Genomic DNA, 27500 nt, shown 5'->3' with positions numbered 1-27500 from the left:
CATCCATCCATCCATCCATCCATCCATCCATCCATCCATCCGCTTATCCGGGGTCGGGTCGCTGAGCAATCAATGTTAACTTCATACAGTGTCTAGTTCTCAAGATAACCTAGTCATGCCGGAGACATAGAAAGATAAGATGTGTAACATAGGGATGTGTGCCATTTTAGTTAGACGCTATCACCATAGTGTAGCCCCTGAATTACTTTAGGATCACACTAGTCTAGTAGCCTAGTGTAAAGAGTTTAGCCCAGTTTGCTACAGTGTTTTATCTTCATTCATCATGCATGGTTATGCCCTTCCGCTGGCAGCATTTCATATCTGAGTATTAGAGAAACGAATGGACACGCTTGACTTCAAAGGCTTTGATGATAATTTCAAGATCTGGTCTGAACACTTCAATCGTGTTCTTCTTTAGAGTCTGAAAGTCCAAAGTCAAACAGAGTGTGCAGCTGATTCATGACTTCACTGTAGAATACTTTTCGGAAACTATACGTGCCGTATAGCGGCGCCCAAAACAACAGATGCAACGCGCTTAGAGGAACATCAGTCTTTACGGCTCGCGCAATAACGGTAAAGGCTCGTTTTCCATCAGTGTTTCAGTTAATGGTGTTAAATTGCGGTAATCAAAACACAAATAATTCATTGCAACTCGTCACCATGGACTGCACAGACCACCGAGACACGTGGAATCAAACGACCCAACTCCTCAACGAGTCGGAGAACGACGAAAGGAATTACCTAAATTACTTCAAATTGGTGCGCATTACGGAGACTACCATTCTGCCGTCTTTGATCGGCTTCCTCTGCTCCACGGGGCTCGTGGGAAACATCCTCGTGCTTGTGACGATCCTAAGGTAGGCCGACCAGCCCAGAAGCTGTTCTCTCTATCAGATAGTCTACAAACAACTCTTCTCAGCCAAACTTCAGAAAGAACGCCAACTGTAGCTGTTTTTGTTTGATTACAGTCTGTACGTCTACTACAGTAACTATGGCTCTCTGGACTGAAATGATGGTTGGACATCTTCAAGGTGTCTGCTTAATAGCCTACTATAAATTCAAATGGAAAAATATCACATTTTGTTGGAATATGAATATAACAAAATTATTCTTCCATGTAGCTTAGGCTACTTTTATCACACTATGATTCAATATGGCAAGCATGGCATTGAACATTTTTACTTCAAAATTAGGCTACTCCTTACAGTAGTTACTGAGCCTGTAGACCAAGGTTATAATAGTTTTTCTTTTTTTCTTTTTATATCGTTTTAACTTTTTGTTTTTAATTTCAGGTTAATTTTTAGGCTATTCGTTTTTAAAGCAGGTTTGCTAGTTTAGTTTAGAATTATTATTTTTTTGTTAGTTTTGGAAAATGCTTAGTTTTAGTTTAATTTTTATTAGTTTCAGTAGTATTAGTTTTAGTTTCTTTTCAGATTTCATATACACCCAAAATACTAGGCTTATGTATGAAATGAAAAATACTAAAATTAAGGACATTCTCTGTATTATTGTATAGTTATTTTTATTTAAGTCATACAGAAAGTCCATGATTTTAACTGCCCTCTCCTCCCTTTATGTTACAGTAGTTCACCTCTTCTCTCAGTCATGTAACAGTAGGTTACCTCTTCTCTCAGTCATGTAACAGTACAGTAGGTTACCTCTTCTCTCAGTCATGTAACAGTAGGTTACCTCTTCTCCCAGTCATGTTAGTTTACCTCTTCCCCCAGTCATGTGACTGTAGGTCACCTCCCCCCATGTAACCCCAAGCCCAGGGAGTGACAGGACCCACAGAGAACCATAGGACATAAAGACATTTCACATCAGCATTCATTAGGCCCAAACAGACCACATCGGGCTCCCACAGAATACAGACAGAATCATGAATCAGCATACAAGCACACACACACACACACACACACCCTCCAGCTACACTTCCATTGATCAACATCCTCATGTTGTCAGCAAGGACCTATGGCTATACAAACTACATGTAGGCCTACACACAACCTTATTTTTAATACACACGTACTGTACATGTACCCAAAGTTGAATTAACATTAGGTAATAGTGAGAAACCGTCAGCAAGAATTACGAGGACAATGGAGGAGCACAGGTGTCTGTTGAGACGGCGGTATTGAGCCCAGGTGTTTGTTGAGATGGGTTTCGAGTCTCCTGTGAAAGAAGGGTAGTGACTCCACCATCTTGACAGTAGAGGGGACATCATTACGGCGCCAAATCGGAGCCCTGCGTGTTTGTTGAGATGGTGGAACTAGGCAGCCAGAGGCAGGAGAATGGAATGCTCAAACTGGAGGTTGGTACCTGATCATTATTTGCAGATAGGGAGGCAGCTCCCTTTACTACTCTGTAGACAAGAGCCAAGTCTTTAATCTGATGTGAACTGTAATTGGAAGCCAGTGAATGGTCCGGAGGAGGGGGATCACATGTTTTCTGGCAGCTGGAACACCAGACAGGCCAGAAGTGAGTTGCAAAAGTCAAGGCGGGGGATGACAAGTCCCTGTACCAGGAGTTGCACCTCCCCTGTCGCAAAGAACTGCTATATTCTTCAAATGATCAGATCTACAGGAGCAGGCTACCACTGTGATGTTGGCCATATATGATAGTTGGTCATCTGTTGTGGAGCCGAGCCGCGCACGGATCGCGCCCGCCCCGGGAGAGATGGGTCCCGCGCTACTGCAGGTGCCGGCGATCATCAATCAAGCGCACCTGCCCTCATCAGTCCGCCCTTCTATAAGAAGACGCCGGCACCTGCATTTCGTCGCTTAGACGTTCGCTACCTATGTGGTAAACCGCAAGCTTTGCACCCTACAGTATCTGTGACCAGCTGTTGTGTTCTGAAGTAATACCTTTTACTGTTTTTTTTCACAGACCCGACCCTATCTCTCCCGGGACCTTTTTTCCGACTCCCCGCTCTCCTGGCTTCCGCGTCTCCGTTCTCCCTCGTCCCTCCCTGGTTCCTCGGGCTTCCACGCCAACCCCTTGCTCCCGGTGCTTCGCCTGTCCCTCAGCTCCACGTCCCCTCGCCTCCTCGTCCCTCCCTGGTTCCTGCCTCTCCACCTCGTCGGATCTCGCCCCGGTCCCCTGACCACGCTACCACCATCCCCTCTCCCTTCGCACGCACATTTCCACACACCCCTCTCATTCCCACTCGCAGACGCGCACACAGACACCCCCTGCTGAAGAACACACGCCATTACACCACACACATCGCATCATACATTCCCCCCACTGTTTCACCTCCCCCCTTTGTTTTTGTGGCAACAGTTATTTCCCCTATTATTTATGAAACGGCCTGCTGGCCAAACTCTCCCCTGTTTTCCGTCTATCTGGGGGTCTAGCCACATGGGTCCTTGGTCCCTGAGCCAGTCGTTCACAACATCATCCATGATAACCTCAATGTTCTTGGCTGTCTGGGAGTGATGGGAAAGTCCTGGAGACTGTCTTTTCAGGGGTGGAAGGGCAGATTTTGTCCAGATTGAGCTTGAGGTGGTTCACAGACATCATAGCATTAATGTCTGCAAGGCACACAGAGATGCCAACTGTGTGTCCAAATGGGGGGGAAAGAGAGATACAGATGAGAACCATCAGCATAGCAGTGATAAGAAAAAACATGAGATTACAGAACCAAGGGATTTGCTATTCAGAGAGAATATTAAGGGCCCAAGGAAAGACATCCTCTCCATGTGACCAGGTCAGAGTAATCGGTCAAGTGGGATGCAAACCAGGAGAGTGCAGAGTCCACGATGCCCAGCTGGGAGAGGGTGGAGAGAAGGATTGAGAGGTTCACTGTGTCAAACATCGCGGCCAAGTCCAGAAGAATGTTATAGCAGAGCAGTCTCAATAGAGTGAGTAGCCTTGAGATGGCGTAGTGAGGATTTTTTTTTTTTTTTTTAATAGGAACAGCAACAGCGACTGGGTTTCTTGAGCAGTAATTTGACTCTGGCCGTCTTAAAGGCAGCTGGGACGGAGTAGAATTGATTTTATTTTTTACCCTTTCTATGAAGCACCTTCATATTTCACTGTCTTTTAAAGTGTTCTATCTAAATAAAATCCATTAATAAGGTGGTAAGGACCAGGTTTGTGATGGTTTGAAAAACAGGTGAGGGATAGGATTGAGTGTATTGGTGGTTGCCTGGTTAGATGTCACCAGTGTGGGTATGTATATCAGTTCAGGGACAATAATATAACCTCATTGGTTTATATATACTCCTCAGTGTGTGTGTGTGTGTGTGTGTGTGTGTGTGTGTGTGTGTGTGTGTGTTGTGCTCCCTTAGGACCACCAGGAAGACGGTCCCTGACGTGTATGTGTGCAACCTTGCGGTGGCGGACGTGGTGCATGTGACCGTCATGCCCTTTCTCATCCACCAGTGGGCGCGCAGGGGGCACTGGGTGTTCGGCAGCATGCTGTGCACCATCATCACCTCCCTCGACAACTGTAACCAGGTGGCCTGCGCCGCCATCATGACCGCTGTCAGTCTGGACAGGTCAGTAGCTGATTGGACAGTCTGGATAGGTCAGTATCTGATTGGACAGTCTGGATGGGTCAGTGTCTAGTTGGGCAGTCTGGATAGGTCAGTGTCTCACTGCATAGTCTGGACAGGTCAGCGTCTACTACAGAGACCAGCTGCTCTAAGAGATGAGGTTTGTCTGAAGGAAGACCGTATGTGACATACGGGATGAACCTGTCATCTCTAAAGTATATGTGTTTGCTCTGTTTCACATCCTCTGTAGGAGGGCTAGGGAGGGGCTGGATGGGCTCTGGACATGTGGCCAGATGTTACACTCTGGTATCAGACTGTGCAGAGAGAGAGAGGGGCTGATTGGTTGACTGTGTTCTTGTCTTAGTATTAGTCCTACTGGTAGTGAGAGCCAGGAAGGGTTTCTTCATACTCAGCAGCTGGGAGTCCAGTCCTCCCTCTCTCTCTCTCTCTCTCTCTCTCTCTCTCCATTTTCCTTCTCTCCTCCCTATCCCCTCTCTCCTTTCTGCCTCTCTCTCTCTCTCTCTCCCTCTCTCTTTTTCTTTGTCTCTGTCTCTCCCCCATCCCCAGGTACCTGGCGTTGGTCCACCCACTACGTCTGATGACCCTGAGGACCCGCTCCAGAACAATTCGGGTCAACCTGTGTGTGTGGGTGGTGTCCTTCGTGCTGGTCCTACCCGCCTGGCTCCACTCGGAGGTGCTACGCTTCCCAGACGGGCTGGAGAGTTGCAGCATGAACCTGGTCTCCCCCAGCACAGTGCTCTGGTAAGATCAGACCCTGGTCTCCCCCAGCACAGTGCTCTGGTAAGATCAGACCCTGGTCTCCCCCAGCACAGTGCTCTGGTAAGATCAGACCCTGGTCTCCCCCAGCACAGTGCTCTGGTAAGATCAGACCCTGGTCTCCCCCAGCACAGTGCTCTGGTAAGATCAGACTCTGGTCTCCCCCAGCACAGTGCTCTGGTAAGATCAGACCCTGGTCTCCCCCAGCACAGTGCTCTGGTAAGATCAGACCCTGGTCTCCCCCAGCACAGTGCTCTGGTAAGATCAGACTCTGGTCTCCCCCAGCACAGTGCTCTGGTAAGACTAGCTGCAGAACAAGCAGAACGAGCAATAAGATACATTTCAAAGGTACACACAGTTGCAACAAAAACACTTGTTTTCCAAAGCAGTTCCGCCTGCACATGCGTACCACCCATGGCACAGACGCAGAAGAAGACCTGACATTTTTTCTTAAAAAGCAATTTGGCAAATGTTTATTTTTTTAGAAAAATATTTAAAATGCTTATTAGCAGAGCCGAGTTCTCAAAACCCACCACACATGTTTGTGAAACCCTCGTGCAACCGTGAGTACCTTTGAAATTTATCTGAATCACTTATTCCACAAGCTTTGCTTGGCCGATCAGGCCAAGAGACTTAATTAAGAACTTTTGTCTATGGTGGAGTAAGGAACTGTAGAGACCGAGGACCTAAAGGAACAATGGTAAGTTTAGATCCTGGTCTCTCCTCTCTACTCCACTCCTCCCCTCTTCCCTCCTTTTCCCTTCTCTCCTCCCCTACCTTCCTCTCGTTCCATCCTTTCCCCTCTCATCTATTCCTCTCCCCTCCTTTCCCTCTCCTTTGCCGTCCCATTTGTTTCAGGGGAGAGCTGAAATCCCTCTCCTCTGTCTCTTTATATTTCTAATTGTTCACATACTTTAAAGTCCTACTCCTAATCCCACATTAGTGAAACCAAGCAAAGCATCTCTCTCTCTCTCTCTCTCTCTCTCTCTCTCTCTCTCTCAGGTACACTCTGTACCAGACCATCACAGCTTTCTTCCTCCCTCTGCCCCTCATCCTGACTTCTTACATCCTCATCCTCGCCTTCACATGGAGGGTGTTCCTGAGGAACGAGCAGGAGCGCAGGTGAGTGTGTGCTTGTGTGCGTGTGTGTGTGTGTGTGAGTGTTTGTGTGAGTGCGTGAGGTTCTCCTTCCTTTAAAAGAATCATTCTTACATGTTCATCAGTCTTCTGACAGACTGTGACAGAAATCTTTCGACTTATGAAGACATATCATTATAAAATAATGTGTGAGCAGCTTCTGCTGTACAATACTAGTCTTTAATGGTCACCAGTGATTTAAGACAGGGAACTTTTAAAAGCTTAACTGAACAGGACTATAATTGAATTGAATCATCTAGCCTGGCGTCACCATCCTGATCACATGAGCTCACATTCTGCTTTCCATGGATCACCCCCCCAAATTTTTTTTTGCAAGGAAGTCTGATTTCCAGGCTAAGTATCATCCTCCCCTCTCCTCCTCCTCTCTCTTCCTCCTCCAACCTCCCCTCTCATCCTCCTCCTCCCCTCCCTCCTCTCCTTTCCTCCTCCCCCAGCTACAGTACAGGACTTCCCAGACGACAGGCTGTGCGTCTCACCAGGATGGTGCTGGTTCTGGTGGGCGTGTTCATGGTGAGCGTGGCACCCTATCACGTGCTCCAGCTGATCAATTTGACGGTGCAGAGGCCCTCATTGGCTTACCACACCTGCTACTACCTGTCAGTCTGCCTGAGCTACGCCCCCAGCTCCATCAACCCCTTCATCTACATCCTGCTGAGCGGACACTTCCGCAACCGCATGACCCGCCGCATGGCGCCCAGCGGCCATGCCGGACTGAGGGAGGCACCCGTCCATGCCAACACACACACATGCACACCCCACTCTAGCTTCTAACACACACACACACTCCACTCCAGCTTCTAACACACACACACACACACACCACTCCAGCTTCTAACACACACACACAGATCTGATTTCACTAATTCGTTTTCCTACCTGGCTGAAAAGTTGTGCAAATTGGAATCAGCTAGTTTAGTGCTTGACACTGTCTGTCTGACTGCCTGTCTGTCTGTCTAACTGCCTGCCTGCCTGTCTGGCTGACCCTCTGTCTGTCTGTCTGTCTGTGTGACTGCCTGATTGTCTGTCTTGTATGTTTGTCGGGCGGTCGGTCTGACGGTCTGACAGTCTGCATGTCTGTCTGCCCGCTTGCTTGTCAGTCTGTCTGTGTGTCTGTAATCTCAGTGAGGACTGGAGCGTTGTTGATTCTCTATCATGGTTTTAAATGGTAAATGGTAAATGGACTGCACTTATATAGCGCTTTTCCACCTTAGCGGCACTCAAAGCGCTTTACAATGGCCTCTCATTCACCCATTCACACACACACTAATGGCGGTAGCTGCCATGCAAGGTGCTAACCTGCTCATTGGGAGCAATTTGGGGTTTGGTGTCTTGCTCAAGGACACTTCGACATGTGGACAGTTCGAGCTGGGATTTGAACTACTGATCCTTCGATCATTGAATGACCCGCTCTACCAACTGAGCTACAGCCGCCCCATTAAAGAATGAACCCACCAGCTGCATGTTGTTTGTTGTATGTAGTATGGCTGGAGACCATGAACACTGCAAGGGTACATAGCAAAGCTACATACATGTTAGCTACAGTAATATTTTATGAAGTTTTGGAGGATGAAGAGCTATGCACATGTTAGCTACATGTTTACCAATGTGTAGGAGGATCCATAGCTACATACATGTTGCCTAGCATGTTGGAGGATCCATAGCTACATGTTGTCTAGCATGTTGAGGTATTCAAAGCTACTTAACATGTTGACAGAGACTATTGAGCTTTCAGTGTCTCGTGGTGCTCAAGCACCCCCCAGAGGTGTACTGCAGTACTACAAGCATGGATCATGCACGTCATGCTGATTTATCTGTTGTACAGTTTGTTGTATAGTTAAAACACATAGTGAGAATTTGATCAGCTAATAAAGTCATGAAATATCAAGTTATCAAATGTGTATTATTTTTACACCCATTCTATGAAATCACATTGAATGCTAGGATAAGTGGATAAGTAGATGGCAGCATTTAAGATCACTGTAGTGTGTCTCATTCACAGTACAGTGAGAGAAGAGTTATTGATGATCTGAGAAGTGTGCGTTAGATGGGGGCCATTCAGCCTGTTTTGTGACTGTCTGCTGTGGTTGGGTGGGGAGCGAGGGGGGTGGGGATAGCCCTGGGGTAGATCACCAGTGAGAGTCCGACTACTGGCCAGACGGACCAGGGGCAGTGGTAACCCACCTCCCAACACCCATAAACCTCCCCTCACCACCACCAACCCCCCCCCCCCCCCCCCCCCTCCAACACCCCACAACCTCTCCTCTCACCTCCAGCTTCTCCCCCAAAACTCCCCCCCAACTTCCCCCTAACTCCAACCCCCTGGACGCCCTCACGCCCAACCAGCACCCCTAACCTAACCTCCCCTCAAAAGCCTCCCCAATCACCCACTACACAACCCCCTAACTGTCCCAAAGTGATCAATAAAGAGGCGACCAGACCAGACAGTCCCAGTGTCTCACCCGGGGCTAGGCTGTTGGAGGCCATAGACCCCCACCCACTGCTGGACCTTAACCCATGTTGCTCTCTGGTCTCCCCCTCTCTCCCCGCTCCTCTTTCCCATATTCTAGCCAAGCCAACCCCAGGCAACTGCTGCTTTGACAGGTTCATCAATATGTCAGTGTCAACATCGTGCCCATCATTGTTCTGTCTATCCATGCAACGGCCATGTGCTTTCACCACATTAGGGCTACTGCAAAAGTGTTTTACTGGCTCTTGGGTTTAACAGTCATTGGCACCAGTGAGCCTTGCAATGAAGCTCCTCCCCCCTCTTTTTCAGAGACAGAGAGACGGGTCAGAATCAGCAAAGATGGACAGCAGGCAGGCAGACAGACAAAACAGACAGACAGTGAAAGAGACAGACAATGAAACAGGCAGATCGACAGTGAAGCACACAGACAAGCAGTGAAACATAAGCAGACAGACAGATTTTGAAACATAAACAGACATAAGAAGACAGCGTAAAATAGACAAGCAGACAGACAGACAGAGTGAAACATAAAATAGACTCAGTGAAACAGATAAGTAGACAGAGAGACAACGGTTCAGCAGATAAGCAGACAGACAATGACTCAGATAAGCAGACAGACAGACAGACATCGACGCAGATAGACAGACAATGAAACAGATAAGCAGACAGACATCGACGCAGATAGACAGACAATTAAACAGATAAGCAGATAGGCTGAGTGACAGCTGGGTATATCAGTAAGGTGAAACCCTGCTCACTGGGTAGAGATCTCAGGGACCAGAATTGAAGAACAGTCATGTCTGTCAGACTTGGATAGAAGTACTATTTGAAATCATTTCATATACTTGTACATGCACTTGTACATGCACTTGATTGATCTTTCCTATCACAATGGACAAGTCCCAAAATATAAACACTCAAAAACTCTCAAAGTATTTGAAAGAATTTGATCCATGCAGGTTTGATGTTCTTCCCTCGGTCCTGAAGACGTCTCTTTCTGCAGGGGTTGTGAGTGTTTCTGTATCATGACAATGAAGAATCCCAAAACAACAATCAGCCCCATTCAGTTGTCTTTGTCAAAAGCCAATCATGTTGTTTTCTTCAAAACATGCAGCCATACTTTTCATAGTAGGCTAAAGTAGCCTAACAATCTGACCTTGGCGTGACTTTGTATTTTCATTGTTTGTGTAGGCCCAAGATTGAGAGAAAGATTTCAAATTCAATGGAAAGAGGAACAAGATCACTTTCCACTATTCAACAACAGAGGGCATCCACGTGTCTTGTTTGAACTGCCTTCAGCCATGACACCATGTCTGCAATTTTAAATAGACCTATTTAACCTGCCTCAGAAATTCAGCTCTGTAGGTGGTGGCATCCTTATTTAAAGATGTCTTATCCTTTCCCCGATGCCTTCCTGGTAGCCTACACCTGGGCCCGTTTTGCAAGATGATTATAGGGACCGTTAACCATCCTGAGTTTGACAGGTTAGCCCCTAGTTCTGGAAAATTAGGCTATGAAGAGGAGGGGTCTTGCAAGGCACTTCAATGTGAATATATCAATGTTTCCCGTTATGTTTTGGTGTGAAATAACACAAGCAAGGCTGTTTAAAAGGAAGTGACATTCTTTTCATCACATGATTAAGTTACCCTAACTGGTGTGTGGACTAGACCCATATCTAATACACACCAGTATTAAAAAAAAACAAAAAAAAACAGTGTCTTTAATGCCATGCTGGCCTTCTGCAACCCCCTAACAAGCTGTTCTCTTATCTTGACTTATTCTGTGAATAATGAGTTGAGACGTCTTTTTTCAGCGGACAGCTTGTGCGTCCCGCGTGTGGCACAGGTTTTCCCCGCGAGGCAACGCGCGGCACAGGTTTCCCACCGCCTGTCGTTGCTCGGGCGGGTACCACGCGCTAATACCGAGCGGGCGAGAGACCTTTCCATAATTAGAAGAAACCTCTCTCACTCCGTTTGATTTTGCCCTGAATGTAACTTGACACGTGTGATCACGACCTTAAGTCCAGTTTAATTAATGTGTTGAAGCAAAAAGCAGAGACAGAGACTTCCCTGCAGCTCACACTGGGGGAAAAAAACACAATTACTACTGCCAGAATCGCTGCTTGTAGAAATCTGATTGTGTAGCTTTATGACCTTGGAAGGCAACACACAGGCCTAGCAGTTGAGATTTTGGCAAAACCTTGGCTGGATAGGATAGCCTAGTCTAACCTGTTGCTCTATAGCCTACTTGTCAGGCAACATCGGAAGGCTGTGACAGGGTATCGAGCCACTTTCCCGATGTTGCTGACAGAGCAACAGGATCATGCTCTCAAATTTACTTTAGTAAATACTTACTGTAGCCTGCTGTGTTGAAGGAATTGAAGCTTAGAAATAGGCTAGGCTACTCATATAGGCCTACATTTGGGCCACAAAGGTGAGATTTGTTTTAATTGGTTTGGTTTCCCTGGCTTTAAAACACGTGGGCTATTTCATAGGCTATTTATAACTGTGCATGTCTGCCTTAAGATTAAAGTAGGCTTTGTTTTATAGCCTTTAGCCTAATTCTGAGGGACCGAGTGCATGGTGAGCAGAGCTGTTTTCCCTCCTTTCCAACCCCGGCACATGCAGCTTGTGCTGCGTCGAGCCCTGGTGCTCCAGATGGAGGGACACATGCTGCCGAGCTGACGGTCAGACGATCTACTCGCATCTACATCTGACCTCAATATCCCTACTTCCCTTCTGCTCCACTCTTCAAACACAACTGCTCTAACTGTTTAGCCATGATGACCTTGCTTGAAACATTTTGCTCCACATGTGGCTCATGATGTAGTTGTTGAAATATAAGCCTTATTTATTTCATAGCCTATGAGTCCATTAGGGCTGATCCACTATTGTCTGGGTCTATTTTCATCTGTCAATGAGTAACTCTAAAATGCATCTCTCATGGGGGTCTTTTATACAGCAGTATCAGTTATGCTTGAGTTTTCCACACAACCTCACTGCTGCTGAGTCTGGTAGCTGGTTAGGCCTATTTGTCCTCTGCTGAACAGAACAATGTCATTTCCGTCGTTAACAACATCTCACAGAAAGTTAACCTGACAAGGCGACGCAGTAGGAGTCAGGCCTGGAGTCCATGGACATAGCCTATATTCTACTGTAGGTTTACTTTAAGAAGTGTGAGGGGGGCGAATTTAGGAGATGTGTAGGCTACTTTTTCCAGTAGATCTGCTTTGCCTTCACCCCACCCTCCCCCCTCAACCCCTCCCGGAGTCACCACAACAGAGCCTGGATGTCAGAGCCACCAGGGGATCCAGCAACCCAGCAGAGTAGGCGAGTAGGCTTACTGAGTGGCCTCAGGCCTGTAGAGAGATCAGGGGGTCATTAGCCTACCTGAAGAGCTGTTCAGTGGACCTTACAGACAGCGGTTGGTCATTTCTTGAGCTGGCCGGGGATCAAGAGTGGTGATTTACTGGAATTAGTGTCACAGGTGTCACTGTGCCAGCCTACCAAGATCAAGTCATTTGATGGTGGGGGAGGGCGGTATTTATACTGAGGAGTGAGTTTTCTTGGACACAAGCTATACTCTGATCTCCTGGGTGAGGGTGTATGATGTTGAAAAACAGGAAGCACCCTTTGATCCTAGGAACATAACTAATGATGTGACCAAGAAAGACCATCAAGAGGTGTATTTATCTAATCATCGGTTCAGTGTTGTCAACCTTGACCAACCGACTGGCGTGAGATTTTTTTTGCAAACTGATGTATGTTGTTCACCAGCGCTGGCGTAACCCTCACAGTTTGTAGTGTTGTGTGCTGTTTCACAATATCGGTTCCCCTCCCCCCAAATCCATCACATCCTGTAGTACATTTCTATGAACTGATCACTAATACTTCAGCGTGAGATAGAGGCCAGATGTAGTTGGCAACCATTTCTGTTCCACATAGGTTATCTCAAGTCTGGCCTGTCTGTGGCTGATATAGGAGCCGCGAGCAGGTTCCTCACCCACCAACAGGGATCTAACATACGTGGTACCAGCAGTGAGAAAGAGGTATCGTTACAGTAATAGCTAGAACTGAGACACTGGCCCATATTGCAGGGTTTTGGTTCGAATACCATTTGCATGTGTGTGTCTCATCTCCATTCACAGGCATGGTTCTGAAACAATCAAACCTCATTGTTTCTCTGTCTTCATTAATTCTGCCATTGTGTGCCGCTGCTGATTGACTGCCAAGTTTGGTGAACATCAAAGCGTTTTCCTTTTTTTCCTCTGACCAGACCGAACCCATTAAATTAACATGCATATTGCATCTCGAGCTCAATAAGTTGCCTAATTAATTGTGAGAGGCACAGACAATAGGCTGGCTCTAGGTGGAGGGGATATAGACCATAGTTCTGTATGAAGGCCTGGCCTGTGTGTGTGTGTGTGTGTGTGTGTGTGTGTGTGTGTGTGTCTGTTTGTGTTTGTGTGTGTTGTTGATTCTAGTTGAGCGTGGGAGAGGGTGTGATGGTAATGCAGTGTGCAGTGCTCTCCATACCCCGTTAAGAACCTGCTCATCTTTGATGTGGCAGGAGCAGGAGAGGTGGTCCTTTCTCTGCTGCACTACTGGCATGTAAATCCGCCTGTCACTTTATCTCCTTACCTGCTCAAGGGTCCCCATGATACAACCCTCCCACTCCCACTCTCTCTCTCTCTCTCTCTCTCTCTCTCTCTCTCTCTCTCTCTCTCTCTCTCTCTCTCTCTCTCTCACACACACACATACTGTACATACATACATGCAGTACATACATACATGCACACAAAAAAACATACATACACACACACACACGCGCACACACACCCTTGATAGAGAGCTTGGAGCTGCCTGGAAGGCTGTCTGGTGGGAGTCCAGGCTGTGTCTGCATTTCTCTGAGGACGGTGTGAGCTGCTAGAGGAGCGAATTGATCAGGAGCTGTTCCTGGACCAGTGTCAACCTCCCAATATTGATTCCCTCTCCCCCCAGGTGGCAGCTAGGCTGCTGGTCTGTCTGAGAACGTATTCAAGGTTTAGTGTCACCCCACCGGCCCAGTAGTAGTCCCTCGGATTGTTCTGCTGACCTTCTCCCAGTCTTCGTTCGGATCCCCTGGATGATCTGGACGAGAGCCTGAGTCCTACAGATGATCATTCAAACAGGTCACCCATCTCCTCCTACCACCATGCTCTGCTCACAGACAGAGAGAGGAAGACAGAGAGAGAGAGATGGAGTGATTGAGAGAGAGATATATATATAGAGACAAAGAGAGAGAGAGATAAAAAAAAAAAAAAAAAAGTGGTTGTGGTTTGCAGCGCTCCAGTGAGTGTGGTCTAAGTAACGTTAATGCTATCAGATAAAGCATTAGTCAACCTACAGTACAAGTTTGTTGTGATATTCCAGTGGAGGAGCGGGCGCCACACACTCGCTAGGTCCTGTCAGCTTGCTGTCCTCCATGGCGCTGAGTTGGAACGCTCTGGCTGGCTATGCTTTGCCTGACTGCTGTTGCCAAACTGGCACGGTACAGCGATTAGGCTCACACACACACACACACACACACACACACGTCTCTGCTTCTCCCTCACCCGCTTGTGTGTCCAATCACAGCAGCTGTTTTATATTTGGTGCAAAGGATTGTCTAATACACTCTATTTATCTCCTTTCCTTTGGCGTCCGTTTCCTGTCTCCAAGGCTTTTGGAGTCATTTCAGGGCTTGCAAGGCCCCACACAAACCTTTCTCTCTCTCTCTCTCTCTCTCTCTCTCTCTCTCTCTCTCTCTCTCTCTCTCTCTCTCCTCACCTTCTCTCTCTCCCTATCTCTCTCTTTTTTCAGATTCTCTCTCTCCCTATCTCTCTTTGTTCACCTTCTTTCACTCTATCTCTTACTCTCTCCCTTACTCCCTCTACCCCTCCCTCTATTTCTCTCTCTCTCTGTCTTTCTAGAGCCTTCCATGGCCAGGCACCTGCATATGTTAGTGACCTTCTTCACCCATTATTATGTTGCCTGCTGGTCACTGAGGTCCTGCGATCAGGGCCTATTGGTTGCCCTCCACACTAGACTCAAGACAAAAGGCCACCAAGCCTTTGAATCATTGTTGCCAAACCTGTAGAATGCCCTTCCACAGGATTTAAGAGCTGTGGCCTCCCTGGACATTTTATAAAGGCAGCTAAAGACTCACCTGTTTACACAGGCATTTATCTAGCCGTGTCACAGATAGCAAGCTGATGTGTAATGATTCTGGGCCATATATGGGCCGGAACTAAGCCACAAGGGCCAGATCTGGCCTGTATATGGCCCAGATCCGCTTGCTATCTGGGGTGCGTCTGTAATTTTATGTCCCGTCTCTGTAATTTATTGTACTTTTATCTGATGTTCTCTGTGTGTTTTTAATTCTGTGAAGCACTTTGTGACTGTCTATGAGAGGTGCTAGATTAAATATACTTTACTTACTTACTCTTTCTGCCTCTTTAATCTCTCTTTACCCTTTCTCTCTCCATCTCACTCAGTCTTTTTCCTCTTTCTCTCTCTCCCCCTCTCTCTCTCTCTCTTTCACTCTCACTCTCTCTCCTTCTCTCTTACCAGTCAGAGGGCAGAGACAACCAGCCCCCCCACCCACAGTCATCCTGCCCCATCCTGTCTGTGGTGACGCCCCCCAGCTGTCCTGATCTGGAGTGAGGTCATGTGACTCTCTGGCCACACAGGCCTTTCTGGGTCGGCCTCACTGATGTTGCCCATGGCGACGGGACCTCCCAGCGATGTGATGGGGCCCATGACCCGGGGCCATGGTAAACTAGGCAGGTCTCCGGCCAACAGTGCCGCATCATATTTGGGGCCGGACGGTCTGAGGGATATACGAGATTGGCCAGTTATTCAAATGGCCCTGTTTGATTGGCCTGAGGGTTGTGGGACCTGAGTGGTTCTAATGTGCTGGGCTGGTTGAGGCGGGTTGGAACTCTGGTGACCCAACGAGCGTGTCCTGGAGGATCATAAGGGTACAAGTTCAGACGCCCTGGGATGGACAGGTCTGTGGTAATGAGATCTGACGGACCACTCTGAACCGACCTGCCAGCACCAGAGAGGAGGAGAGGAGAGAGAGGAGGAGAGGAGAGAGAGGAGGGGAGGAGAGAGAAGAGGGGAGGAGAGAGGATAGGAGAGGAGGAGAGAGGATAGCAGAGGGGAGGAGAGGGGAGAGGAGAGGATATCAGAGGAGAGGGGAGAGGAGAAAGGATAGGAGAGAGGAGGAGAGAATGAGACAATGGAGGGAGGAGTGAAGAGTCACCAGGTCTGACAGTACATTCCAGACAGCTCTGCCTGACTATCCCCAGGCTGTCCTTCTGCTCTAGGAGAACAGTCAGTCACTCATTCAGTCAATTCTCCATCAGTGGCCATACAGTTACTTCATCACCGCTCCATGGTAGGTTACACAGAACCTTTAAGAAGAACTCACTCCACAGACCAGACCCCCAGGCTGCACCAATTCAAATTAAAGTTGGTGTCGCATGCAATTACATCCTCAGGACATGTCCCTGTTAGGTTTAAGGGTTCAGCTCCCCATGCTAATTGGGTTCTGTCCTGAGCCTCCTGATTGTACGTGACACTGGGGCAGGACCTGCCCTGTCTGACTTCAAGGGAAGAGAGGAAAGAAGAAAAAAACAGTAAAGTAAATGACTTACCAGACAATTAGGCAATTAAGGGCAATTAACCAGCGCCAGTGTGGGGGCCACAATTAATCCCCCTGTTCCTGAGACAGTGAGCTCTTTATTACTGAGGTGATCTTCAGTAACCTGACACGACAGATGGTTTGCTTTGTATTACCATCTGGGAACTCTCCGTTGGAAACTGTTTGGAAAAAGGCAGGCACTTTCAAAAATACTTGGCAGGTGGTTGGATGAACCATCGGTCTATCACCGTCTATCAGCGCTCACTTCAACCGCTCCTTGCTGTCATCCGCGTAGCTGTTTATATTTCAAATTCCTCAGAACCAACGCTGATTGGTGAGATCGTTTTCTGTCAGTCTCAGTCTCAGTGTGTGTCTGGCTTGAGCTGAGCTGAGCCCTGACCCATGAGGCATGGTGGTTCTCTGTGCTCCTGTCACTGTCTGACAGACAGAGCTGCTCTCCTTCTGGAGACGAAGAAAGGAGACTGGAGGAGAAGAGAGACACTGCAAACATTTTAAATAGAGGCAGTAAAAATGCTACTACTGTATATTACCATGTTACGAATGTACAGTGTTCATCAATGTGCAAATAGTCTAAATACGAAGGGCAAGCGTAAAGATAAGTGAAAAGATAATAGAGGTTTTTCTTTTCAGAGCAGCCGGTCTCTGAAACAGTGGTCATAGTCAAGGCTTTTCTTACACTGTGTACTCTCCGTTTAGGGCCAAATAGCATTACGGTTTGCTCTGATTTTTGGTTGATTCTTTTCAATGTGTCATGTATCTTTTTGTTTTCTTATGATTTGGTTTGGTCTTATTGTGTTGCTGCTCTAAACCAGCTGGCTGAGGGGAACTCTTTCTAGATTCACCTGTTGGTGAGGGCTTTGTTATGGAAGTTGTGTCAGAGTTGATCTGAGGTCATTTTTGTGTGCTCTTAACAGTGACTAGATATAATTTATATTTGTGATTCTGGTAGCTGGGTCTTTTTTGGAATACACTTATTTTTGTTTTACTGAGACTCACTCTCAAGGCCCAGGTCTGACGGAATCTGTGCAGAAGATCTAGGTGCTGCTGCAAACCTTCCATGGTCTATAGGGTGTGAGGCCGGGCGCTACAGACTGTTCTAATGCCCTTGAGAATTCTCTCTCTCCCTCTCCCTCTCTGTCTCTCTCTCTCTCTCTCCCTCTCTCTCTCTCCCTCCGTCCTTCTCTCCCCACAAGTAACTCTAATAAACTCTCAGTTTCATGTCCTGTTGTCTCAGCCCTTCCCTTAGCGTCCTTCTGCTGGCTCCAAAGCTTTTGGAGTTGGTTCAGGGTTTGCTAGGCCCCACACAAACCTGTGTAAACACACAAACACAATGTTTAACTATGGTCCTTTACTTTTTCTCTCCCTCTCCACCTTTGTCTCTCTCTCTCTCTATATATATATATATATATACAAAATATATATTTTATTTGTATTTTTTTTCTGCTGTAGTCTTTTGTTCGTGTCAGCACCAAACCAGCTCATAGTTGTAAGTGCGTGTGTGTGTGTGTGTGTGTGGTGGGGGGGGGGGTTCGGATGGGGGGTTAAGGGTAGCTCAGTCTGTCAATTAAAGGGCTTGTTCAGAACCCCTTGGCCGGGGGGGTATAGGTCCACATGTTGACATTAGAGGCTATCAGACTAACACTAGTGGAGTGGCGAGAGGGGCCGCTTGGCACACACACACACACACACACAGGGGTGTTTGGCCCAGGACAGGGGCCATTAGCCAAGCTAAATGGCCAGGAACAATCTGGACCAGACAGGTTCACTGACAGGGCTACAAGACCACAACCACCCAGATGACACACACACACACACACACACACACACACACACACACACACACACACACACACAAGCATGCACCCACAAAAGTACACTTGCATGCATGCACATACACATACACACACACATACCATACACATACACACACACATACACACAAACACACACACACACTTGATTTGTCCTTGTCCAAGATGATTATGAAATGTAAAAATGCATTTTCTGAGGTTATGTTAATTATCAAATCACTGCTGTTGGGTCAAAACCTTGTATCTCCAAAATGGCAAGTTTTCAGAATGTTGAAAAGAACATTCCAATTTCTGTTTTTGAACATAAAATCACATATGAGCTGTTGGTCCCAAGGCTGGGAGGTTTTCAGAGGTTGTAAAGGGTAGTCCCAGCTTTCAATTGATGTTATAAAATACAATTAAAATAAATATATATATAAATAATCACCAAAATAGAGGTTTGACCCAACAGCAGCGGAATTATCTTTTACCACCACAGACTACATGTGAATACTAGTTAATTATTCCTCAAAGCATGTTGAAATATACAGTATTCGTCCCCGATAAAGTAGCATATTTGTTGTTGAAAGAGAGGGTGAGAGAGAGAGAGTTGAAAGAGAGGGTGTGAGAGAGAGAGAGAGAGAGAGAGAGAGAGAGAAGGGGAGTCTTGGTGTACTTCCAAACCAATATAACAAGGTGGGTTAGTCTCTGTTGGTCTCAATTATGATTGAACGGCTGAGTGATTTATTCATCAACATTGTTGATTTAACTCAAACCCTGAATCCACTGAATGTGGTTAGAATTAAAAGTTGCCCTGTTTGCAGAGGACTAATAGACTGCATGTCCTCTCCAATGTCTTCTTCATTACTGTAAAACCTAATTTATTCAGTTTATGGAAACCGGTTGTCTACATTTATACAGTAGTAACCCAACTTAAAGCATATCAGCCTTTTTGGTACTCATTTCCATTACATCTCTATAGATAAAAAATATTGAATTTACACAATTATTTTGTTTTTAGATATCTAATTTTATATCTATTTATCTATTTATCTATTCTATATGTGATGTGTGTGTCCATCCATTCATATCATGAGATTATGTTCGTAGCATGGGATTTAATACTGTTGCAGACCAGCAGCAGGAAGGAAGATGGCTGAGCATCAGGACCGTGAAGCAGAGATAGAGACGCTACAGATACAGCTACGCGTGTTCACATTAAATGTCCCTCTAAAGCTCAAATCAAAAATACGCCCTTGGCTGTGTGGCATGCCTGTGCACCTCAGAGACACTCCCCTCAGAGCCCGGCAATTAAACACATGACCCACAACCCCCTACAACCCCCCTTTAGAGACCCCTCAGGGCACGATCTTTGTATAGGCCTCTACAACCTCTATATAGGCTATACAGGTTATAGAGGCTATTCTATGATAATGTGTTGGTGTTGTTCAGGGATTTGAGGTCATCTTAATCATACTAAGGGTCCTGTACATCACTTAACTTCAGCAGGAGCCTGAGCTGCAGTGAGGGATGGCGTGTTGGAGACGGTGCATGCAATGGTTACCGCACCGATGATGATGATGTGATGATGACATGGTTATCTGGTGCACATGACATTACTTGACCTGAAACACATGTAGCATGGAATAATACCATGTTATGAACAGCTAGTTGGCTAAACCTAAACATGAACAAGGATGCTGGAGCTGCACTGACGGAGTGAGGAAAATATAATAAACATATATATATATATATATATATATATATATATATATATATATATATATATATATACATTTAGTTATTTTTTACGGATACCAATTAAATATGTAAATATAACTGCAAGCAGCAATACCAAGCATCAAGCACAAAGAGCGCATCAAAGGCAACCAGGGAAACACGACATAGCCACATTTGGTGGTCATTGAAAATGTCAGTGAAAATACGCCTTCTTTTAAAAAAAAAATTTTTTTTTAATTTTTAGTGCTTAGACAAAGCATGCAATGACCTACTCATACAAGCAATTTGAACCCCATTCGGCCACCGGGGAAGCTACAGAAATCGATGTGCTTTTTAAGCATTTTGGTTTATTATAGCACCACCCTGTGGCCAATTGCTTCATATTTCTCCCGTGATCATAAGGCATGTCTTTGCAACAATGTACAAAGTTTTGGAAAAATTGGCATGGTGGTGAGGCCTAAACTCAGTAAAATGAGTTCTCTAGCATCCCCATTTTGTTTGATCAGGTCAATAATTGAGTTTAAGCCTCCAATTATGTGTGCTGATATGCATACAGCGTTTTGATGTTCCGTCCAACCATTCATAATTTGTACACTTTTATGTGAAAATCCACGGCCTCCGCAATTTTCATTGTCTCGTAGTGGCTTTGTTCTTTGATTTATAAAAATCCACACCCATAACTTTTTTAGACATTTGTCTAGAGATTGTGCCTGCCGAGTTTTGTGCTGATTGGTAAAAATTCCTAGGAGGAGATACATTTAAGTATTTTTCCCATAATTGAAAATGGCGGAAAATCCAACAAAGAGGAAAATGACATCATAGGGTGCGTTGAACCCTGCTTGAGCCAAAGAATCCAACAGTACCTCATTTTAAAAGATCTGACTTACAAAAGTCAAAAGGTGCATGCATGAACGCACCTCCAACTTTGACACATTGCTACAGGTGCACATAGCTAGAGTGTTCAAGATGACGACATGAGAGTTGATGACAAGACTGAGGGGACAGTCATGAATGAGTGTGCCAAAATGCATAACTTTTTATCATATGGTTCTATGGGCTGCCATAGACTCCAATAGCAGAAGAAGATGAAGATGATGAATAAAAAGAAGAAAGAAGAAAGGGTACTTATACAATGGTGGCCTATGCAGCTTCGCTGCTTTGTCCCTAATAATAAGAAAAGGTACAAACACAATGGTGGCCTATGCAGCTTCGCTGCTTGGCCCCCAACTAATACCATACATTTTCAAAGTGTTGTGATTTAGTTTGATTCCATATCTGTAACATTGTAAACTAAATCCGCCAGGGCTTGTCATGGCGACAACACTGTCGTGCAGTTAAATCAAGCAAAGAGCCGTCATCACAGTGATGAGACGCAGGTTAAGAAGCTGGTTAAAGTTAGTTTGAATTGCAGCGCTGCCTCCTGCTGGAACATCCCTCCAGGACACAAACCAGAGAACCAATTAGGATAACAAGGAGTGTTCCTTCCTCCTGCTGGAAGACGCTAAGAATAAGGAAAGGAAGAGAGGGATGGGGCCTTCTCTCTCTCCTCTCATTCTGCTTGGCTTGCTGGGGCTGCTGAGGCCAAGATATTCATTAACTGCACTTGTAGCCTGCAGGGGCATCATTAAACCATCGAGAGAGAGAGAGAGAGAGAGAGAGAGAGAGAGAGAGAGAGAGAGAGGTACAGTAATAAAAAAAAACATTCTAGAACATGCTCTGTATTGCGGTCCACTGATCTTCACTCTGGCTGCAGGCAGTGTGCATGTCTGATCTCACTAGTCTTCTGACCCTCCAGGTGCTGAGGAGCCTGACTGGCCTTCAGACCTCAGGGCAGGGCGCCCCAGGGCACATATTACAGACATATGGTGCCCAAACAAATTTAGGAAATAAGCTGTCATCAAATAATCCAATCAGTCATGTTTCAGGGAGCAATGAGGAGGTACAGGCTGATCCACACAAGCCCCTCCTACCGGGGGGGTGCTGGACAATATACTGTTACCGTGGCGACAGGAGAATTGCATTCACAACTACAGTGAAAGGCTGTGACAAGTCAGTGACTAACTAATAAAGGCAACGCTATTCAATCGCCGCCGAATGCTGTAGGCCACTGCCACAAGGTGACTGAACATTCAATGAGAAAAATCTATCAGAGCAAAAAAGATGGCTCTGACAAGCAAATAATATTCCTTTATTCAGACCAATAATTTGATATATGTCCTGATGATGCCCAAGATCACCCTAAAGGAATAGAGAGAGAGAAAGCTTCTTTTTTTCCTTCCAACATTTTCTGGTTGCTGTCATGTTTATTTCTGATTTATTGAAGTGTTATTGTGATTCTCATGTCCGTCCCTAACAACTATATCTAACGACGTGTGAGATGGCTCCTGTGCCCGTCGGACAGGCTGACAGTGCTGCTTATCAATCCTCTCTGGTCCAGAGAGTCTCTCAGATGAATTAATCAGCATCTCATTGTTGCGCTGCAGAAATGTACAGCACACTATGCAGGCACTAGGAAAGACAAGCTGTGCGCCCTGCGCCCTGCCCACTCTCATCACATCACAGACCGCACACAAACTCCCAGCATGCACCACTCCGCCCACCAAACCCCAGGCTCTGCCTTTTTTAACCTGCCTCCTCCTCTTCCTCCTCTTCTTCCTCCTCTTCTCCACCACACCCTCCACCCTCCACTCACAACCCAAAGCCATGTGCCTGGGCTGGGCATGACAGCTCGCTGCCTCCCTGCCACAAAATGTTTTTCCCAAAGCATCCAGTTCCATGACCCGATCAGCCAATCAGCAGTTCTGACCTCAGTGGTACTGTCAGTTTCTGGCTGGCTGGCCAGACACTCGATCCTGGCAATGTCTTAGCGTATATGCGTGTGTATTAGCCTGTGTGTGTCTGTGTGTGCATGTGCATGCGTGTGTTTGTGTGTGTGTTTGCTTGTGTGTTTCTGTGTATATGTGTCTACTGTATGTGAAGAGGGGGAAAGGGCCATGTCATTCTGTGCTAGCGTAATCAGTAGCTACAAACAGGAGCGTGGGCAGCAGCAGGGCCTGGTCTGATCACGATAATGAGGTCCCCTGGCTATCCAGTCATTGGAGGATAATTGACTTGCTCGTCTTTTATCTTCCTAATAGATACTATGACCTAGAGCACGTTTATTTCATTATGAGAAATGTCAAGAAGGATTGGAAGTTTCCTCAGTCTGCCCATTAAAACTGAAGGCATGCCACCCTGTCTCCAATGCCATTGGCTCCCTGCCACCCTGTCTCCACTGCCATTGGCTCCCTGCCTCGTTATGCAGATACCAAACTGTTGCCAAAATTATTTGCAGATTCACAGTCGGGCCCACCACCGCCATGCTCCTCTCCCCTCTCCCCTCTCCCCTCTCCCCTCTCCCCTCTCCCCTCTCCCCTCTCCCCTCTCCCTGGCCTTACATCTCTCCTGGGGTTAGGAGCAGAGGAGGTGGTAGAGGAGCAGGAGGAGGAGGAGGAGGAGAACCACAGAGGGACAGGACAGTCAGGGAACTGCAAGTTGTTCTCAGGGGAATAAATAATGTGTAGGTAATAATAATTATAATAAGACCCTGACTTGAAAACCTGGCGAAGCGTGTTGATGTTGTTACAGCTCTGTATGTCCCCTGGTCCTCACCACACATCACTATCAAACAGCCCAGAGGAGAGGACAGGAGGGGAGGGGAGAAAAGAAGAGAGGAGGAGAGAACTAACAAAGGAGAGGAGAGGAGAGGAGAGGAGAGGAGAGGAGAGGAGAGGAGAGGAGAGGAGAGGAGAGGAGAGGAGAGGAGAGGAGAGGAGAGGAGAGGAGAGAAAGAGGGGGGAGAGGAGGAGAGAAGAGAGGAGGAGGGGAAGGGAAGGGAGGAGACGAGAGGAGAGGAGAAGACAGGAGGGACTGTGGTTGCAATCAGGAGAATATGAGAAAGAACATCTGCACATCAGCAGGCTAGCAGGCCAGCTCACCACCCATGTCTGCCTGGCTCACTAGCACTGGGGCTAAAGGCTAATACGGGATGTCACATTCTCCATCCATCTATAATATTACTGAAATATAATTTTGTTATTACTATATTACCAAAATATTAATTTATTATTACTATATTACTATAATATTACTATATTATTATTGATTTATAATTATTACTATACTATTATTTAAAATAGATAGATAGATAGATAGATAGATAGATAGATAGATAGATAGATAGATAGATAGATAGATAGATAGATAGATAGATAGATAGATAGATAGATAGATAGATAGATAGATAGATAGATAGATAGATAGATAACAGTGCAACAAAATGCAGTGCAATGTACAAATTACAATATACTGTTAAAAATAAAAAATAAAAGGGCACAATTTCAGTACGTACTACAGTATATACAGAATGGGGTGTGGTGAGCGTATGTACAGTGTGTGTGCAGAGTGTAGTGTGGTGGGCGAGCGGTGTTATGTGCAGTGAGTGTAGTGTGTGTGCTGTTAAGGTATGTGGAATCATCAGGGGTTGTGTGCAGGGGGTATAGCGTCCTCCATCCTCCAGGAGGATGGATCCAGGATGGATTTGAGATGCTGCAGAACACGCCGCTTGAAAACCTTCATTGCTACCGGAGTCAGGATGACGGGTCTGTGGTCATTGAGGCCAGTGATCCTTGCTTTTTTGGGGTAGGGGATGATGGTGGAGGTCTTGAAGCAGATGGTGGGGGCCTTGAAGCAGCACCTTCATGAATTGCTCACCAACTGTGGCAAACTTTGCTCAATCCATGCAAATGCACCTATAGGTGGCACAAACATTCCAAATTGCCAGTTGCACAAGTCCTTGGCCGGGTTTCCCGATAAAGAACCTTCTTAAGGAACCCTTCTTAAGCAACCCTTTGCATGGGAGTTAAGAAGTACTTTGGAGTTAGGAAGCTTCTTAACTCGTTCGGGAAACCCGGCCCTTGTCTGTAGCGTGAGTAAAACAACACTGCAGCGCCATCAGTCAATTCTACAAGCTCTGCTTGCAGGTGGATTATTCTACCAGGCTCCTTTCTTCCTCTCTGTACTGAGGGGGAGGAGGGGGGGTGCTGTCTGTATTATGTCTTCTCCCGTGTCTGTGAGGACGCCACAATCAGAAATAATGGTTGAAGAAACAGATAAAGGAGAAGGAGCCTATTCACCACCCTCCCTCCCTGCTTCCCTGTACGCAGATCGGGAGAAGAATACAGTTAATTACCTCAGAGAACACCTTCTGATGTGATTCTTCTGGTGAGGAAAAACTGCAGAGAATCTTTCTCTTCCTGTGTAAAAACTGGTGAGAATCTTCATTTTTTCTATCTCTCTCCCTTTCTCACTTGCTTTTTTCACTTTGCTCTCGCTTTGTCTGCCATTCTCTCTTCCTTTGTCTCCCTCTCTTATATCTCTCATTTGCTCTCTCTCTCTCTCTCTCTCTCTGTCTGTGCTTCCCTCCTGTCCTGAGTAGTAGGTAAGGGTTTTAGCGGTGTTGGTAATCAATGTATATAATGGCTTGTAATTAGCATATCTTTTTTTAATGCTCAGATTGATTTCAGATTAAGCTGCTGCAGCCCCACTCAGCCACAGTGAGGTGGTCTGGAGGGCAGCTCCTCTGCATTCTCCATGAAGAGTCCTTGTCCCTGTCCCTAACCCTCCTCATGTGATGGTCTCCCCACTAATTAGATTCACTAGATAAACAATCAACAGATCTCTGAAATTAAAGCAGCCTGGACAGACAAAGGCAGACAGGTGAATAGAGGGAGACGGAGGGAAAGAGAGAGAAAGAGAGAGAGAGAGAAAGGTAAACAATAGAAATGTGTCGAAACACATCACAGACCCGAGTGCCACGGGCCTCTTCACTCATGACAGAGACACAGGAGAGGAGGACAGAAGAGGAGGAGAGGAAGAGGACAGGAGAACGGCAGAGGGGAGGTGGGGAGGAGAGAAGAGAGAAAAGAGGAGACGACGGGAGAGGAGAGGAGAAAAGAGGAGGTTTAATGGCAGCCTATTTACAGGGGCTGAGAATGGGGGCTATGGCCAGCCCAGTTCACAATGGCTAAATCCTCACACTCTCTGTCTCTCTGTCTCTCTGTCTCTGCCCTCACCACAGTCCGCCTGGCAGCCTTTCTGTCTGTCTACCTGTCCATCCATATATTTGTCTGCATGTCTGTCTGTCTGTCTGTCCGTCTGTCCATCCATCCATCTGTCTGTCCGTCCGTCCGTCCGTCCGTCCGTCCGTCCGTCCGTCCGTCTGTGTGTCTGTCTGTCTGTCTGTCTGTCTGTCTGTCTGTCTGTCTGTCCGTCTGTCCGTCTGTCCATCCGTCCGTCTGTCTGTCTGTCCGTCTGCCGGTTGCATGTCTGTATGTCCGTCCTTCTGTCTCTGTCTGAGTGGCAGTAGAAGAAGCTCTGCTGTGAGGAAACTATGCACCAGTTGAATGTCACTAAAGGACATTGATAAGGGATGTGTTAATATTGTACATCTGCTGTGTGTATGAAGTGGGTCAAATGTGCTATAGAGCAGGTGTCAATTTACGTCCCAGAACCTTGATCTGCATCCTGGAGATCATGTTCATAAACGTTCCTCACACACACACACACACACACACACACACACACACACACACACACACACACACACACACACACACACACACACACACACACACATGTATGTGCGCACACACACTCATGCACACACGCATGCAGAAGCACACACACATACTCACACACGCACACTAACACAGGCGCATGCGCACACACACACACACACACACACACACACACACACACACACACACACACACACACATAAATGAAAGTGTGCCAAATCTATTCTGTACTCAATGTGACCTCGGCACCAGTAGGACAGCAGTTGCTTCTGACAAAAATGCTGCTTCAAAGGTTTGGAATATTTTTGAAGAACTTTTCTCCATCTCTCTCTCTTCATTCAGCACAAAATAGGACCCTGCTGGAGAATCCTCTGCCTCTAAAAACCTCTCAGCTACACTTTCTCTCTTTCTGAGTCAAGGCTGCCAACATGACTGTAGAGCAAAAGGTAAAAGATTTTGCTTCTCATTGTATTCCACCCTTGAACTTGTTGTGGAAATTTCTGTCACAGAGTATTGTTCAGAAGAGATTCAATGCCAATATTCTAAGTTTAACAAAGTTTATTAAAGTTTACGTAAGCAGCACATAGCCACATACAATACATACAAACAGCACAGTAACATACAAACACCCCCAATAACCCATCTGGAGAAGGGGACCGTCAAATCTCACTTGCTTCATGCACACAGCAGTCTGCAATGTGAGAAATTGTGGTTACAGTCAATATTTATACAACGAAAAACAAGCTTGGTATCTGGGCCGATT

General features: G+C 46.3%; 1 protein-coding gene across 1 annotated transcript in view; it reads left to right on the top strand.

Annotated features, from left to right (window-relative positions):
• Window positions 1-660: 660 nt before the first annotated feature.
• mchr2 (melanin concentrating hormone receptor 2) overlaps window positions 661-27500 on the top strand; it is a gene marked incomplete at both ends in the record, with an annotated part of 30614 nt that continues 3774 nt past the window's right edge. Inside the window, 5 exons of the mRNA XM_084444505.1 lie at window positions 661-857; window positions 4293-4502; window positions 5067-5261; window positions 6279-6398; window positions 6869-7154. Coding sequence (XP_084300631.1) covers window positions 661-857; window positions 4293-4502; window positions 5067-5261; window positions 6279-6398; window positions 6869-7154 — 1008 coding nt within the window. The remainder of the gene's footprint in view (window positions 858-4292; window positions 4503-5066; window positions 5262-6278; window positions 6399-6868; window positions 7155-27500) is intronic.

Source organism: Borostomias antarcticus (genome assembly GCF_949987555.1).
Source record: "Borostomias antarcticus genome assembly, chromosome: 10".
Lineage (NCBI taxonomy): Eukaryota > Metazoa > Chordata > Actinopteri > Stomiiformes > Stomiidae > Borostomias > Borostomias antarcticus.
The sequence above is the reverse complement of the archived record's forward strand: the minus strand, read 5'-3'. Positions and strand labels throughout refer to the sequence as shown.